This window comes from Nicrophorus vespilloides, unplaced genomic scaffold (assembly GCF_001412225.1).
Source record: "Nicrophorus vespilloides isolate i.1.1-1 unplaced genomic scaffold, Nicve_v1.0, whole genome shotgun sequence".
NCBI lineage: Eukaryota > Metazoa > Arthropoda > Insecta > Coleoptera > Silphidae > Nicrophorus > Nicrophorus vespilloides.
Window position 1 is genome coordinate 6,302 of NW_017098303.1, and position 14,034 is coordinate 20,335.

Here is a 14,034-nt window from a genome sequence, read left to right on the forward strand (position 1 = left end):
ATACGATAGCTTCGCCAATAATGAAGAAAGGCTTAGTGCAATGTTAAACTATATGTTAAGATTCTTAAATAATTCTTTAAAATAAACGACACAAGCGTAAAATGACCGTATTTATATAATATATAATTGACCAAAAATTCAGTTTTCTTTGAGTGGACTACTCCCCACCAATCAACCATAATTTGAAGGTCATGTGGAGGTCACGTCACCTCGATATTTGTTTTATTTGACTGTTGGTGAATGTTTTTATTTTATATTGTTTTTAAGAACAAGTTCCATCCAAATGTACCGGTGTATATGTACGGTTAAAACTATAAGTCGTTATTACACATTCGACATTATCTTTCAGTAATCTCCAAGTGGTCAAGGCATTTATAATAAAATTCCCATTTCCTTTGTTGTAGATAGTTGCTAGGCTATAGTGCTTTCAAATATGTAACAAATACAGGTACACAGGGGTAATTTAACTGTTCTATATTTATTTATATAAGGGTGTATATAAGGTGAATAAGAACGAACATTACAACACCCATATTGATTATGTAAAGAGCCATCTACTAGTACATGGAGAACTAAATAGTAGTTTATAGTTAATTGCAAATTTACTATAGACAATACAAGTGTATATTATAGACTAGCACTAATGGAAATACGTATATCATGTAGAAAGACATCGTATATGTATTTAGGTGTATGGAAAAGGGAGAAGATTCTGGTTGAACCATAATTAGGTATGGTCGGTAAAGTAGGAAACGCAAGCGTTGGCATCATTGGTGTATATTTTCGGCGTGCTATCTTTTGTAATAAAACCAAGCCAAGATGGATGAGTTCTTGTCTTGTACAAACAATTTTGTGATATTTAACTCTTAAGAAACGGCGTACACAGACAGATATAAATTAGTTTTTAGTTGCGGCAATTGGATATTTGGGTTTTAGTTTATTGAACAGTGCGAGCGTTATTGTAATGTGGAAAGCGTTGTGTTTGAGTGGTATTTTTTTCTGGGAAGCAATAGTTCGCGGGATCCAGCGTAATACAATCGATTTACTACAGAACAAGTGCAATTGAATAACGCCTTCTCTTCGACGACGACACCGACATTGTACAATAATATAAAATAGCACTCCCGATTGTTAAACCCAATAAAGGAGACACAAAATAATTGTTAGTGTTTTTTAATTTTTTAGGTATTTTCATCTTATGAACATAACCAAAAGCACACCCACCACCTACCTCTACTACTTGGGAGATAGAAATACAAAATAATTTATATTTATTTTTCATTTTGAATTCCCATTTGTATTATTTAATAATAAAATTGTTTCATAAATCTGTTATCCCTAAATAATGCACATCAATTATTATTATTTTTTTGTACTTTCCATTCAAAGCTTTCTATTTCGTTTTTCTTTTCCCAAATTTATTTCTACCTACATTTATTAATTGTATCCTCAAAATTTCTCTTCAAGCCTTCAAGAGCTAAGTCTTTTCCTAAATGTTCATAACATTTTAAATAATTATTTTACATTCATTTATTTTTCTAATTTGAGGTTATTTTTTGTAGGTTTAATTAGACAATGTCGAGTAGTACCTTTAATGTAACAGAACCCGACAGTAGTGATAGTCTCACATTGATTGTATCTCCCAATGGAACGGTGACACCAGACAAAGAAACTGTAAGAAAATATCTGAGTAAGTCTTATCATTTTACTATTATATATATTTTGGATTTGCAACATAACACTCCTGTTTTGTTTTAGGCACAAGACCATCTGTTGACATAAATGTAATGAGAATGAAGAAAATAGAAGCAGGTGCAGTCAATGTGACACTAGATTCTTTGACATATATAAATTCTGATGAAATAGAAGGTATGTTTAATTTGTTTTATTTGTTTCCAGTTTCATTAGTATTATAATTGTAGATCAAGAAGAAATGGATGAAATAGCAAGAAATTTGTTGAACTTAAAAAGAGATCATGATTATACACCATTGACTTCACCAATTCACCAAAAATCAGATGATCCAGCAGAGGATGAGCTTGCCCAAACATTAAGTATGCTAGAGGGTGGTAATTTGATGAGGCAAGAACCACTGACAAAAATAACAAAGATTGTGAAAGGAAAGAAACAAACAATTTTTGTAAACAGTAAGCAGAAAGCTAGAATGATTAGTACTGGTCTGCTGAAGGAGAAGCCATCAGAACGTTTATTCAAGAAACCTAAGCCTAAGGTGATTGAAATTGTTCAAAAGAAAGAAGAAATTGTAGAACCAAAGGAAGAACCTGAAGATAGTAGTACATATTCAGATGAAGATGATATTGCTCAAGAGAATGATGACAATGATTCAGATTTTGAACTTGAAGATGATTATAAACCTTTAAAACCTAAACCAAGGACTAGAACTCGTTCTGAATTAAATAAAAAAAGATTTAAACAAATAAAAGTAAATAAAGATAAAATTGAACCTGAAATTCATAAAACAAATGACGAATCAACAGAAAAGCTTGTACCAGAACCCAAACCTACCGACAAAAAAATTACCCCTAAAAAAGAAAAGAAAGTTCCAAAACCGTTACCCGATGATTTTGCCCTGTTTTCCACTCCTGATATCATTCGTCGTGTGAAAGAACCCGAGTCCCCAGAGAAGTTAACCCCTCCAAAACCCGCGAAGGTACAACCACCAAAAATTCTAAACTCTGAACTGAGAATGAATAGAAATAGCACCGAGAATCAACGAAGACCCAGCATTGATAGCAAACCTCGACCAGATATTGTGTCTGTACCAAATATTGTTACCAATAAAATGGAAGATCAAGTTACAGTCCAAGAAGTTCTGAATACATCTAATGAGTCTATACCAGAGGACCAACTACAACCAATTCCTAGCGCCGAGGACATACGCGCTATTATTCAAAATGAGAATACCAAGTCTTTTACAACTAGTTTGGTAATACCAGATATTGCACCAAATAGTGCAGATGACCAGAATGTTAATAATATGAACCTTGATAGTGGTGGTTTAGAATTGGATCAGAGTTTACTGGATAACATCAGCTCTGATATGATATCAGAAGACATTCTTTATCAGGTGGCTCAGTCACTTGTAGGCAATACAGAATTGCAGAATGTTATTGACAAATCTATAAGTGAGGGAAATTTAGTATTGGATTCATCCATGCAAAATGATACATTAACATTGCCAGAGGAAGTTCAACATCCACAATTACCAGACAATCTAAACCATCAACAGGTAAATTTTAATATTAAGAAAAAATATTGATTTTTAATAGATTTTGTATTGTATGCCTATAAAATTGTTTGTTTGTTAATGTCTGGTTAATATATATATTACTGTATTAAAAATTGGTTAAACTGATCTGTCAAAATTATAATAATTGTTTATTTAAGGTACCAACAGTAACAAATGTTGTACAAACTAATCATCTTGAAGAAAATCAAAAGAGTGGAACACAAATTGTTAGGCCAGATGGTAGGGTTGTTATAATACCTCCAATTGAAAGACCCACAACAAGAAGTAGAAATAAAAAGAAAGACCAATCACCAGTTCGACAATTGAAGTAAGTACTCTGTCTTCTGTGATTACTTTAATACTAACTTTGGATTTCTTATAAAGACCTGTGAAAAAACCATTAGATGAAGAACATGTCTCTGGCAATGAATTAGATAGTGAAGATGATGAAGAAGAGTCTGAAGATGATCCAAACAAATTGTGGTGTATATGCAATCAACCTCATAATAATAGGTTTATGATCTGCTGTGATACATGTGAAGAATGGTATCACGGAAAGTGTGTAAATGTGACAAAAGCAATGGGCCAGATGATGGAACAGGAAGGAAAGGAATGGATCTGTGTTTATTGCAAAGTAAGTTTTTAATATTTATATTACAATCTGTCAATTACTATATATTATTTTTGTTTCAGGATACTGCTTTGAGTAGACCTAATGCTGCTGCTAGAAGAATACGTAAAGCTTCTAGAACTTCAACAGATAGTGGGGGTGGAGGAAATAGTTTAAGCACTCCAAAAAGAAGTCCTTTTCCAGTAACTCCATCTTCATCATCATCTTCTGAATTTTTTACAAATGCAGATGAAAAGAAAGCATCAGGTCCATCTCAACCAGGATGTGTTGTATGTGGAAAGCCTTGTAGAAATAGTTCTATATATTGCAGTGATACATGTATTTTGAAGCATGCTCAAGGGGTAGAAAAGGTAATTGTTTCATAATAGAATGATTTAACAATATCTAATATGATTTATTAAAGGTGGTTGTTTTTGATCGTAAAAGTGGAAAGCTATTATCTGGCACAAATGCCCCAAGTGCAGCAAATTTAGATAAATGGTTATCAGAAAATCCCAGTTATGAGGTAGTAAGATCAGCAGTGAAACAGGGGCCTCCAAAGGTATTTAATCTATTTCAATTTGTACAATGCATTTTACTAATATAATATTGCACCATTTCAGCCTGCAACATTCACTCAATCAAAATTACGACTGGTCAAAAACACGTCAAATGAAGGAGTTTCCTTAGCTATACATAAGAAGGGAGTAAATATAGGGGTGTTACAGCATTCACCAAAAGAGCCACAGGAAATTTTAAATTCAAAACAAACCCCAAAAAAGCCTGGATTAAATGTAAATTATAAATAGTATACATTTGATATAATGTTATAAGTTTTTGTTTTCGTTTTAGATTACTGGTTTAAAGATAATTAGCAAACAAGTTACAGTTGGTGCAATACAATCCAAAATAAAGGTAGTTCCAGCATCACCTATAACAACTAGACCAGCTTTGACATCAACGCCCGCCAAAATTAAAATGGTGCAAACTAAGTTGCCTATGACCCCACTGATTGTAAAATCGGACAAATTGCAACCAATGCCCCAGAAAACTCCAAAAGCACGTCAAGCAGAAGTTCCAACACCCCCGAAACAAGAAAATTTACGAGAAACCGTAAAGAAAACGTTTTTTGAACAATTGTCAAATCGATTAAAGAAGGTTGCTGACTTAAAACTTACTGATATAGAGGTACATAAAATTGTTATTATTTGTGTTTTAGTACTATAATATATATATTCTTTTAGCTGAAGGGAATTTCCAATGAAATTGAATCGCAATTGTACAAATGCTTTGGCGATACAGGTCAGAAATATAAAAACAAATATCGCAGTTTAATTTTTAATATAAAAGATCCAAAAAATCAAACATTGTGGAGAAGAATTTGTGAGAAATCTGTAAATCCTTACCAGTTAGTTCGCTTGTCTCCAGATGATTTGGCAAGCCAAGAACTGGCCCTATGGAGAGAAAGGGAAGCAAAACATCAACTAGATATGATAAAAAAATCCGAGATGGAACTGTTGAATTGTTCAAGGCAGTATGTTTTTAAAACTCACAAAGGAGAACAAGTATTTGAAGATGATAATAGGAACAAAGATCAAGTAACGGAAGTCATCTCCGGATTGGGTAACGAGAATTCGGAAAAGGAAGAAGCAGTAGGTGATAATGGAAAAGATAAAAAGAATGCACTATCAAAACATAATAAAAAAGATAAAGAGCGTGGAAGGTCTAGAGAACGGAGTAAAACTCGCAGAGATAGGTATTATTTAAAGTCAATGTTAAAGTGAAATATATAAATATATTTTTATTCTAGCAAAGAACGTCACAAGGATTCTAGATCGTCCAGTAAAAAACGTTCAAGAAGCAAGGATCGCAGTTCCACACGACATAGTGAAAGAAAAAGGTCTCGTAGCCGTGATCGTCATAGAAGATCATCGCACCGCAGTTCTCGTCATTCGAAAAAAGAAGAAAAATCTATAAACACTGAAAAGCTAGATAAGAAATCAAAGGAAATCTTAGAGCAACTTGTCGATAAAAATATAGTCCCTCCGTTAGAAGATCGCCTTTGGAAGCACGTTCCCCAAGAAGATATTGTTCCGACGCCGACTATAGAAAGTGATAGTGATCACGAACCTAGTTCAACTGTTACAATTCCTACGCCACCAAGAACTACGGAACAAGATGAAATCACTGAATCAAGTATATTTATTTATATCGCAACAATTAAGCAATTGTACTTATACTAGTATTTTTAGTTAAATCGACGGACGACGAAATTAAAATTGAAGAAAAACCTGAAGATGAGGGAGAACCGCAAACTGGAAAGTCGCCCGATGATAAGTTCACATCTTCTCCACTTTGGACTGGCACAATAAATATGATTGACGTCGCACAAATTTCTATAACTGCGCATGAAGTTTCGGGAGATTGTAATGGGTTGGGTGATGAATTACTACGATCCCTGGACATTGTTGGACGAATTTCACCCGAAACTGTATGGGATTATATAGGAAAAATGAAAAGTTCTAATAGTAAAACAATATCAGTAATTCGTTTGGTAGCAACAAATATGGAAGAACGTATGCCATATTTAGCATTGTACACTTATCTTTCTAGCAGAAATAGGCTTGGTGTTGTAAAAACAATTACTAAAGCAGTTAAAGATTTTTATATTCTGCCATTAGCAGGTAGCACCCCAATACCTGAACCTTTACTGCCTATAACAGGGCCAGGTTTCGAAGAATCTAGGCCAGCCCTATTATTGGGCATCCTAGTTAGGGACAAACGTAAACGAATGCACGATGGCAGTCATCACGGTCACTCGAAAAGGGTGCGTGTAGACATCGCATCGCATTCTCAGCAACCTTCGACACCTCCTTCCTCCTCTCGTTCATACACTCCTCCTCCGACAAGACAAGATCCAAGAGTAAAAATACCAGCAACTTCTTTGCCGGTTCCACCACCTTTGCCAATAGAAAGCCAAGATGACGATATGGGTAATGATGATTACACGTCGTATTTCTATTTGTACATTTCTAATGTTAATATTATTCCATAGATGAGCCTTATAGTCCGGAAGATTCTGATCCAGATACATTGCCAGAACAGCCACTAGCCAATTCGCGATTAAATACAAATGATATAACTAGTCTGCTGACTGGACCTGTAAAATCGAGTTCATTTCTGGAATCTGGATTAACCGCACAAACATTCGAACCGTTTAGCAATAAGTTCGATAGTATTCCAGGTATTCATAATTTGGAATTTTATTAATACTAAGTTATTTATAATAAATAATAAAATTTTCAGGATTAGATGATAGCCCATCACTGTCTACAAGCAGTGTAGAGCTTCAACGGAAAATGGCAGAATTGGATCAGAGAATCGCCGCTCAGAAAGCAGAAATCGATAAAGTGTCGCAAGATTTGGTATCGTCTGCTACATCGGCTGACATAGGCAGCTCCACATTAGCCAACATTGCCTTGCCAAGTAATTTGCAACAAATATTAGAAAGCATTAAAACCATCGGTTCAAAGACTGATGGAAATGAATCACAGGTAATTATTATTTTTACATAATATTCGAATATCAAAAATAATACAAAATATTTCGCGTTATTTTAGAGCGAAAATTCAAATTCGTCTACCGTTGGAGCATCTTCCGACTTGACAATTCCACTGCTATTACCGAAACTAAGTTCCAGACCATTAACCGGTTCGGCCAGTTCTAAATTAGATGCAACAATACCATTAAATTTACCGAAAACAAAGATTAAGGGTTCTGATTCCGAGAAGCCAAGCAGCGTTTTGAGCACCTTATCGGAAGAAGAATTGATTAAGAAAGCAGCAGAAATGTTAGGGGAAGATGCGGAAGTACCAACTAAGAAGTCTCGAATTGATTTAAGTCAACCCCCGATTCCAGGTCTGGACTAAACAAACTTCCATGTAGTGATAGAAAAACAATTCAGAGCAATGTGTAGTCTTCTTAGGGATATAATGTATATATGATGTTTATAAATGGTGTAAGAAGATATATATATTTTCCGAATTGGAACAGAGCAATGGTGCTAATAAAAAAAAATATGTATTTATCTACGCAACAAAAGTTGCTGACAATTTAAAAAAAAAATGAATTTTATTTTAAATTTCATTTGTTACATACTGCTTTTTGTTTATGTTTTTATTTAAGATACATCATTTTAGTACAAAATTGTATATTAAATTATTTTTTACATCTTATACTGTTTGTAAATGTTCATATCCATGTGAACCGAGAGAAATAGTTCTTTTTGTATATAAGAGATCCGCATACGTTAAGCGTACTTGTTTTATTATATTTTTTAATAAATCTTATATGATAGTCGCATCATAATTACATTAGGCTTTAATTTACATTTAATTTTGTACATTTTGCGTTAATCAATTGAGTTAATCAATATAAGAAATATTTAGAACATATAATTTTTATGATACACATTTTATTTGCTAATTATCTATATATACATCGTAATATTGATTTTACTGTTTGATTTAAACATTATTGTTTAGTTATTTTTACTGTATAATAAACATTTTCTAAATACACTTGTTGAAGAAAACTTAATTTATGTGTTTATTTCAATCATCAACCATAAAATGTACTGCTGCTAATTTATCTATGCCATCTATCAATGTAGATTAAAACTTAATTCATTTTTAAATGATAGTCATTTATATATACGCAAGTACAGAAAATTAATGGTTTTTAATATTAAAATAAATTATGATTATTAAAAAAATCATAAATTTTATGTTAGTAAATGGAATCATAGAATTTTTTTAATGAATAAAAAACGTTTTAGATTTTCTTACCGAATTTCTTGGGAAAGGTTTGAATAAATCTTTTGAATGAAAATAATAATTTATTTGACATGACGATTAATATAATTTTGAGCTATCAACTAAATATAACAATTAACCATAATAATAGTAAAATTGACAAAAAAAGTTACGTAATAAAATCATTTCGTTTTACGTGTAAAAATATAATATTTGTGTAATTCGGTTCATTTGAGTATTGCTATTGCATAAATAAATAAGAGTATCAACATATACTAACTAAATAACATTCGTTCAGTGTGCTTACAACGACTACGGCTGTGTATGTAACTTATTTAACAAGTGGGTCCAAATAACTTTGAACTTCAGCAAAGATATCGTCCGGATTCCTTTCGGCGTTAATCTGAAACAGACGTTTCTTATTAAGATACAAACATTGATTGGACGTGCGAATGCTTACTTTTTTCAGGACACTTGCGTAATGCTCTGTGATTTGGTCAGTGTAACGATGGAAAGTTTGCAATCTCAGTTTGATGGTCTCTTCGTTGTCGTCAGATCTGCCCGAAGTCTTTCCCTGTAGAGGATCCTATCGGTGAGCACCTTGTCGTCGGCTTCGAAGAACAAGATCACAGATACTTTAGCAACTTTTTCCTCGAACAAGATGCCTTGATCCTTCTCGCGCGGATAACCGTCGATCAAGAATCCCTTGGTGTCAACTACTTTGCTCATGGCCTCCCTCAGAAGAGTTAAGATGATATCCAAAGGAATTAATTCTCCGCGCTTCATGATTTCATTAATCTGTTGACTCCTTTCTGATCCAGTCGCAACCTAATTGATACAATATACAATTAATAACAAATACTATTGCTATTTTTAAAACGTTATCACAATGGAATTGTACACTCTACGATATTAAAAAGAAATGATTCATTCACTATTTCTTGAGACGATTAAAGATAAAATTTACCTCGGCCCTCAGAAGGTCACCAGACGATAAATGGGTAAACCCATATTTGGCAACGATTTTATCACATTGGGTTCCTTTGCCGCATCCTGGACCGCCCAAAACCCAAATTACGGGTCCGGTGATTTCCAATTGTTTCTAAAAATGCATTTAACATTGATAATTTAACCTTAACAAACAATAATTATACATCATACTCTTTTCTTTATTATTTACTAAAAGCAATGTACGAAACAGAAGCGAAAAATAACTAAATTCAAGTTGATTATATAATTTTGAAAAATTGCCAAAAAAAAACCGCTCAAATAATAATCAGTGCAATTTAATAAATAAAAACTAAGTACATTACCTCAGACATGATAACTAAACTTAAAAGAAATATACACAAAAATAAATGTAAAATGTTATTGTAACGATGCGCGTTATGTGTGTATCACCGTTGCAAGGCTACACCGAGACTAAAATCAACACAGATCATTGTGGATATAGTTTTGGACCTTGCCTCGACTTACTAAAAATACCTACATTTTTTTTTTGTAATCACATAATCTGAATACTGTTGTAATATTGATTGCTATATAAAAATTTAATAAAAATATTTTCTATTATCTGCTGTGATTAATTTCTAATGAATAGAAATTAAATTTCGTTTTTTTTTTCTATAATATAGTACAAATGATTTTTTTTTATAGTATTTCTCTGAGCACATTTATTAATTGAACAATTTATAAATGAAATTTATATGGAATATTTTTAAATTAGTATGTGTCATTCCAACTACGCAATTCTCAAGCGTTAATCATACATTAAATAATTTCCTACTTAAGCGTAAGATGCACGCAATGAATATTGCAATTATATTTTATGATCTAATTTTACCACAACGTTCGTTTTAAGTAGAAAATCTGTTTCCATTTTTGTTTAGGACGAAATATGATATTGCCATTATGTTTATATTATTTTTATAATAACATTATTAGAATACAACACAATTTAAAACATTTTATTATAAATTAATAAAATAAAATTTTGACCCAGCGAAATATCAGATTTATGGTTTATATGGTCTATAAATTTCTTAAAAAAAAATGATACAGTAAAGAACAGAACGAAAAGACTGCAGCCAATAGTCGTTTTACATATAAATAAAAAGAAAACAATATTTTATTGTCTGTTAATTGTAATTTCATAATTATGCAAAAAAAAACATAAATTGTTAATGACTGTCTCCATTGAACAATTACATTTTGAAATTATAAAAACCTATTCAATTATCCTATTGAAAAGTATCAGATAAACGAATTATCTAGAAATGAAAACATTAGATTTGAATGCCACTCGAACGTATTAATCTATAAATAACCGCATTTCATTAACACTACCTGAATTTTACGTTGCTATTGCGTAATTTGGGAAATTGCCATACGGCAATGCTACAACTATTAACCGTGAAATAATTGAATAAATGTTCTCTAAAATTATTTTTTACCTACACTAATGTAAAAAACAAGAAAATGTACAGGTAATGCAAGCTAATTATAGGTGCGACATTGAAGAAGATGGTATAAAATTTGGCTGAATGCCAAAGTGAAATGTGTTTAATTTTTGAAATAAAAGATCAAATATTTTTTTTAGGATTTTTGTATGCGTTTTTAATTAAATATACGAAACATATTTTAATTTTACTATTCTTGTTATAAATGTTATAAACGGAAATATATATTTATTGCAATGTTTTCCATTATAATTATCAATTATGAAATAATGAATATAAAGGTGCACCATTCTTGAAACATATTGTTTTTCATCATTACACGTTCTTCTATAGTTGTCACGTGTAAGTTAATCAGACCGTCTGCATAAGTTCATCCATATGCTGCACAACTTCAGCGAAAATATCGTCAGGTGATTGCTCTGCGCTCACCTGGAATTAGTATTACGGTTTAGCTATAACCAGATATTTTCGATTATATAATAACAATTTACTCTTTTAATCCGATCCGCGTAATTGTCCGTAATCGCCTGCTCGTATTCATGAAACAGTTGCAATCGAACCTTTATGGCATCTATATTATCGTCAGCTCTACCAGTCAGCTGACCTCTTGTCAACATCCGGTCTGTAAGAACTTCATCCGAGGCTTCGAAATACAGAACCATGTTCACTTTATGGACGTCTCTCTCAAAGAGCACACCTTGCTCATACTGACGAGGATATCCGTCAATTAAGAAACCCTTAGGATCGTCGAACTGGTCTATCGCTTCCCTTAGCAACTTCAGCACGATCGGAGTCGGCACCAGTTCACCTTTCAGTACGAATACCTCTATGTATTTACCACGTTCTGATCCAGTCGCTGCCTAATATCCAATTGTTATTTATTTTTTTTAAATTAATTGTTCAATTGTTTTTAATGGTTACCTCCGCTCTCAAAAGATCTCCCGAAGACATGTGAACAAATCCGTACTTCTTTTTGATCATATTGCATTGCGTACCTTTTCCGCAGCCAGGTCCACCCAATACCCATACAACAGGTACAGTTATTATCTTATGATGCTAAAATATCATTCGGCATGTAATTAAATATTTATTCAATTATTTATTTACCAACAGATTCGACTTTGGCGCAGTTGCACATTGTTATTGCAAACTTGTGTATCTGGAAAATGACACCTGTACACAAGACACTGTCAAATGGTAGTCATTTGTTTGTTTAATTCATGGCTATACCTATCTCATTTTTTTTAATTACCACCAATATGTCTGTCAGCATTCAAATGTTTATCGACTCCCATTGCATTGATTCTCTTTAATTTGGTCTCAGTTTCCTAATTAACCACTTTCCTATAAGATTTTGTGATCTAATAACATTGATGAATAAAATTTAGTACTTAATACCAGTAATTTAATTTTTAGACTACCTTCGTAACTAGTATTAATATATTAACAATTTCTGTAGTTAGTCCTATTTCCTCGTCTTTGTCTTTGGTTTGGTAAACCATATCACCAATTAATTAATTAATTAATAAAAAAAAACTGAATGTGTTGTATTATGAAAAATTTAAGAGTTGTTTCATATTTAAGCATTTCAACAGTATGTATATAGTAAATATACATGTAGAGAGCATGGACTACTTTAGAAGACAATACGTCAATTGATAAAATAGCCCTCATCCATTTTGAATTCAAAAAGTAACGCAACACTAAAACAAATACTGTAAGAATATCGTTGTTTGCTGTTACATTATCTATGTTTTTGTTGAGGAGCTTGGGAACACTAAATAAAGTATAAGGTGATTGATACGTCATAATTATACTCGATTCGTCCTTGTAATACGTTTGAAGGTAAACGAACCTCGTGTGTACATACTTTATCAAAAATTCACGCGCATCGAGAATCTAAGAATATTTTCCAATAATTATAGAGAAATTACACAGATTGCAAAATGTCTTTATCGTCACTCAATAAACTATACATTGAAGTGGGACATTAAAATAATTGCAGTCTATCGTATTATGATTAATTTATTTGCAGGGAAGACAATTTTTAACATGAAGTTTCAAGAATGCGAAGTAATTGCAAAGTATTATAACAGTTTGGCATGGGAATGTTTCAATTGCAACACAGCCAGCTTTCAGTGCAATTATTACTAATATAAAGTAAATAACGTTTGAATATTCATTACAATTGGCGTAAGAGTATTAATCATTATTTCATAGATTTAAAAATGAAAAAAAAAATACCTTCAATAAATACAACCAAGTTGCTAATGTAAATATTCAATTGCAGCTACTTGCATCGAAACTTCGCTTTCTAAAGACTTTGTTCTTCTTAAGTTGAATAACAGTTTTTTTTTTGGGCTCCGCATTTTTGGTTATTTTTATGTATAGTTTATAAATAAATAAAATCTTGTTCGATGGGATAAAACTGAAGCTTCATATAAATAAACAAGTAACCTAATAAAATTCGTCCGTCCTACATTTCGAGTAACGTTATTGCATGGCAGCAGTCACCAGTGAAACCGTTCCTGCTCTAATGCCAATATCCGTAAATAGATTTCAGTTGGTTTCAGTGGCATCGAAAAACGGAAAAGCTTGAAGCGAGCAAAACATTAAGCAAACTAAACGTTGCGAAGCGTAAACATTTTTTTTTCCTCTACTTACATCACCTGATTCCATTTTCACTTTCGCCTGGACGACAACCAAACCCTTCGACCACGCAAACTCGACACGACTATTTCCAAACTGGAAATGAAATCGATAACGTTCTGCATCCCTTATATAGAGAGTTTTATCACAATTATATAGGAAAGTTCTTATCCAAAACGTTTAACTTTTTGATTATAGAGTCGATGCATGCAACTCATTCACATTTAATTGAACAAATAAACTATTATCAAA

At 32.3% G+C, this 14,034-nt stretch overlaps 3 protein-coding genes across 3 annotated transcripts; 1 reads left to right on the top strand and 2 right to left on the bottom strand.

Annotated features, from left to right (window-relative positions):
* Nucleotides 1-200: 200 nt before the first annotated feature.
* LOC108562119 (death-inducer obliterator 1-like) lies at nucleotides 201-8,013 on the top strand. Its single transcript, XM_017920327.1, has 16 exons — nucleotides 201-1,162; nucleotides 1,563-1,690; nucleotides 1,759-1,869; nucleotides 1,923-3,250; nucleotides 3,409-3,578; nucleotides 3,635-3,884; nucleotides 3,944-4,231; nucleotides 4,285-4,422; nucleotides 4,484-4,654; nucleotides 4,713-5,048; nucleotides 5,105-5,616; nucleotides 5,671-6,056; nucleotides 6,113-6,853; nucleotides 6,916-7,104; nucleotides 7,167-7,414; nucleotides 7,481-8,013. The coding sequence occupies exons 2-16, from the start codon at nucleotides 1,576-1,578 to the stop codon at nucleotides 7,787-7,789; spliced, it is 5,292 nt and encodes a 1,763-aa protein (XP_017775816.1). The 5' UTR covers nucleotides 201-1,162; nucleotides 1,563-1,575; the 3' UTR covers nucleotides 7,790-8,013.
* Nucleotides 8,014-9,003: 990 nt separating this feature from the next.
* On the bottom strand, nucleotides 9,004-13,886 carry LOC108562124 (adenylate kinase isoenzyme 1-like). The gene is given in 5 exon segments (XM_017920332.1): nucleotides 9,004-9,077; nucleotides 9,135-9,244; nucleotides 9,247-9,502; nucleotides 9,642-9,776; nucleotides 13,798-13,886. Coding segments are annotated over 5 exon segments (588 nt in total). The 5' UTR covers nucleotides 13,813-13,886; the 3' UTR covers nucleotides 9,004-9,005.
* Nucleotides 11,409-12,583, bottom strand: LOC108562123 (adenylate kinase isoenzyme 1-like). The gene is made up of 6 exons (XM_017920330.1): nucleotides 12,555-12,583; nucleotides 12,364-12,494; nucleotides 12,245-12,306; nucleotides 12,055-12,189; nucleotides 11,625-11,993; nucleotides 11,409-11,562 (listed from the first exon to the last, which is right to left on the bottom strand). Exons 2-6 carry the CDS (start codon nucleotides 12,404-12,406, stop codon nucleotides 11,485-11,487), a joined length of 687 nt encoding a protein of 228 aa, XP_017775819.1. The 5' UTR covers nucleotides 12,407-12,494; nucleotides 12,555-12,583; the 3' UTR covers nucleotides 11,409-11,484.
* Nucleotides 13,887-14,034: the final 148 nt, after the last annotated feature.

Coding starts and splice junctions, on each gene's coding strand:
- LOC108562119 (XM_017920327.1), top strand. CDS start 1,576: ATGTCGAGTAGTACCTTTAATGTAACAGAACCCGACAGTAGTGATAGT. Junction 4,423..4,483: donor TGAAACAGGGGCCTCCAAAG/GTATTTAATCTA, acceptor GCACCATTTCAG/CCTGCAACATTCACTCAATC. Junction 6,854..6,915: donor AAGCCAAGATGACGATATGG/GTAATGATGATT, acceptor ATTATTCCATAG/ATGAGCCTTATAGTCCGGAA.
- LOC108562123 (XM_017920330.1), bottom strand. CDS start 12,406: ATGCTGACAGACATATTGGTGGTAATTAAAAAAAATGAGATAG. Junction 12,190..12,244: donor ACTGCGCCAAAGTCGAATCT/GTTGGTAAATAA, acceptor ATGATATTTTAG/CATCATAAGATAATAACTGT. Junction 11,994..12,054: donor GAGATCTTTTGAGAGCGGAG/GTAACCATTAAA, acceptor ATTGGATATTAG/GCAGCGACTGGATCAGAACG.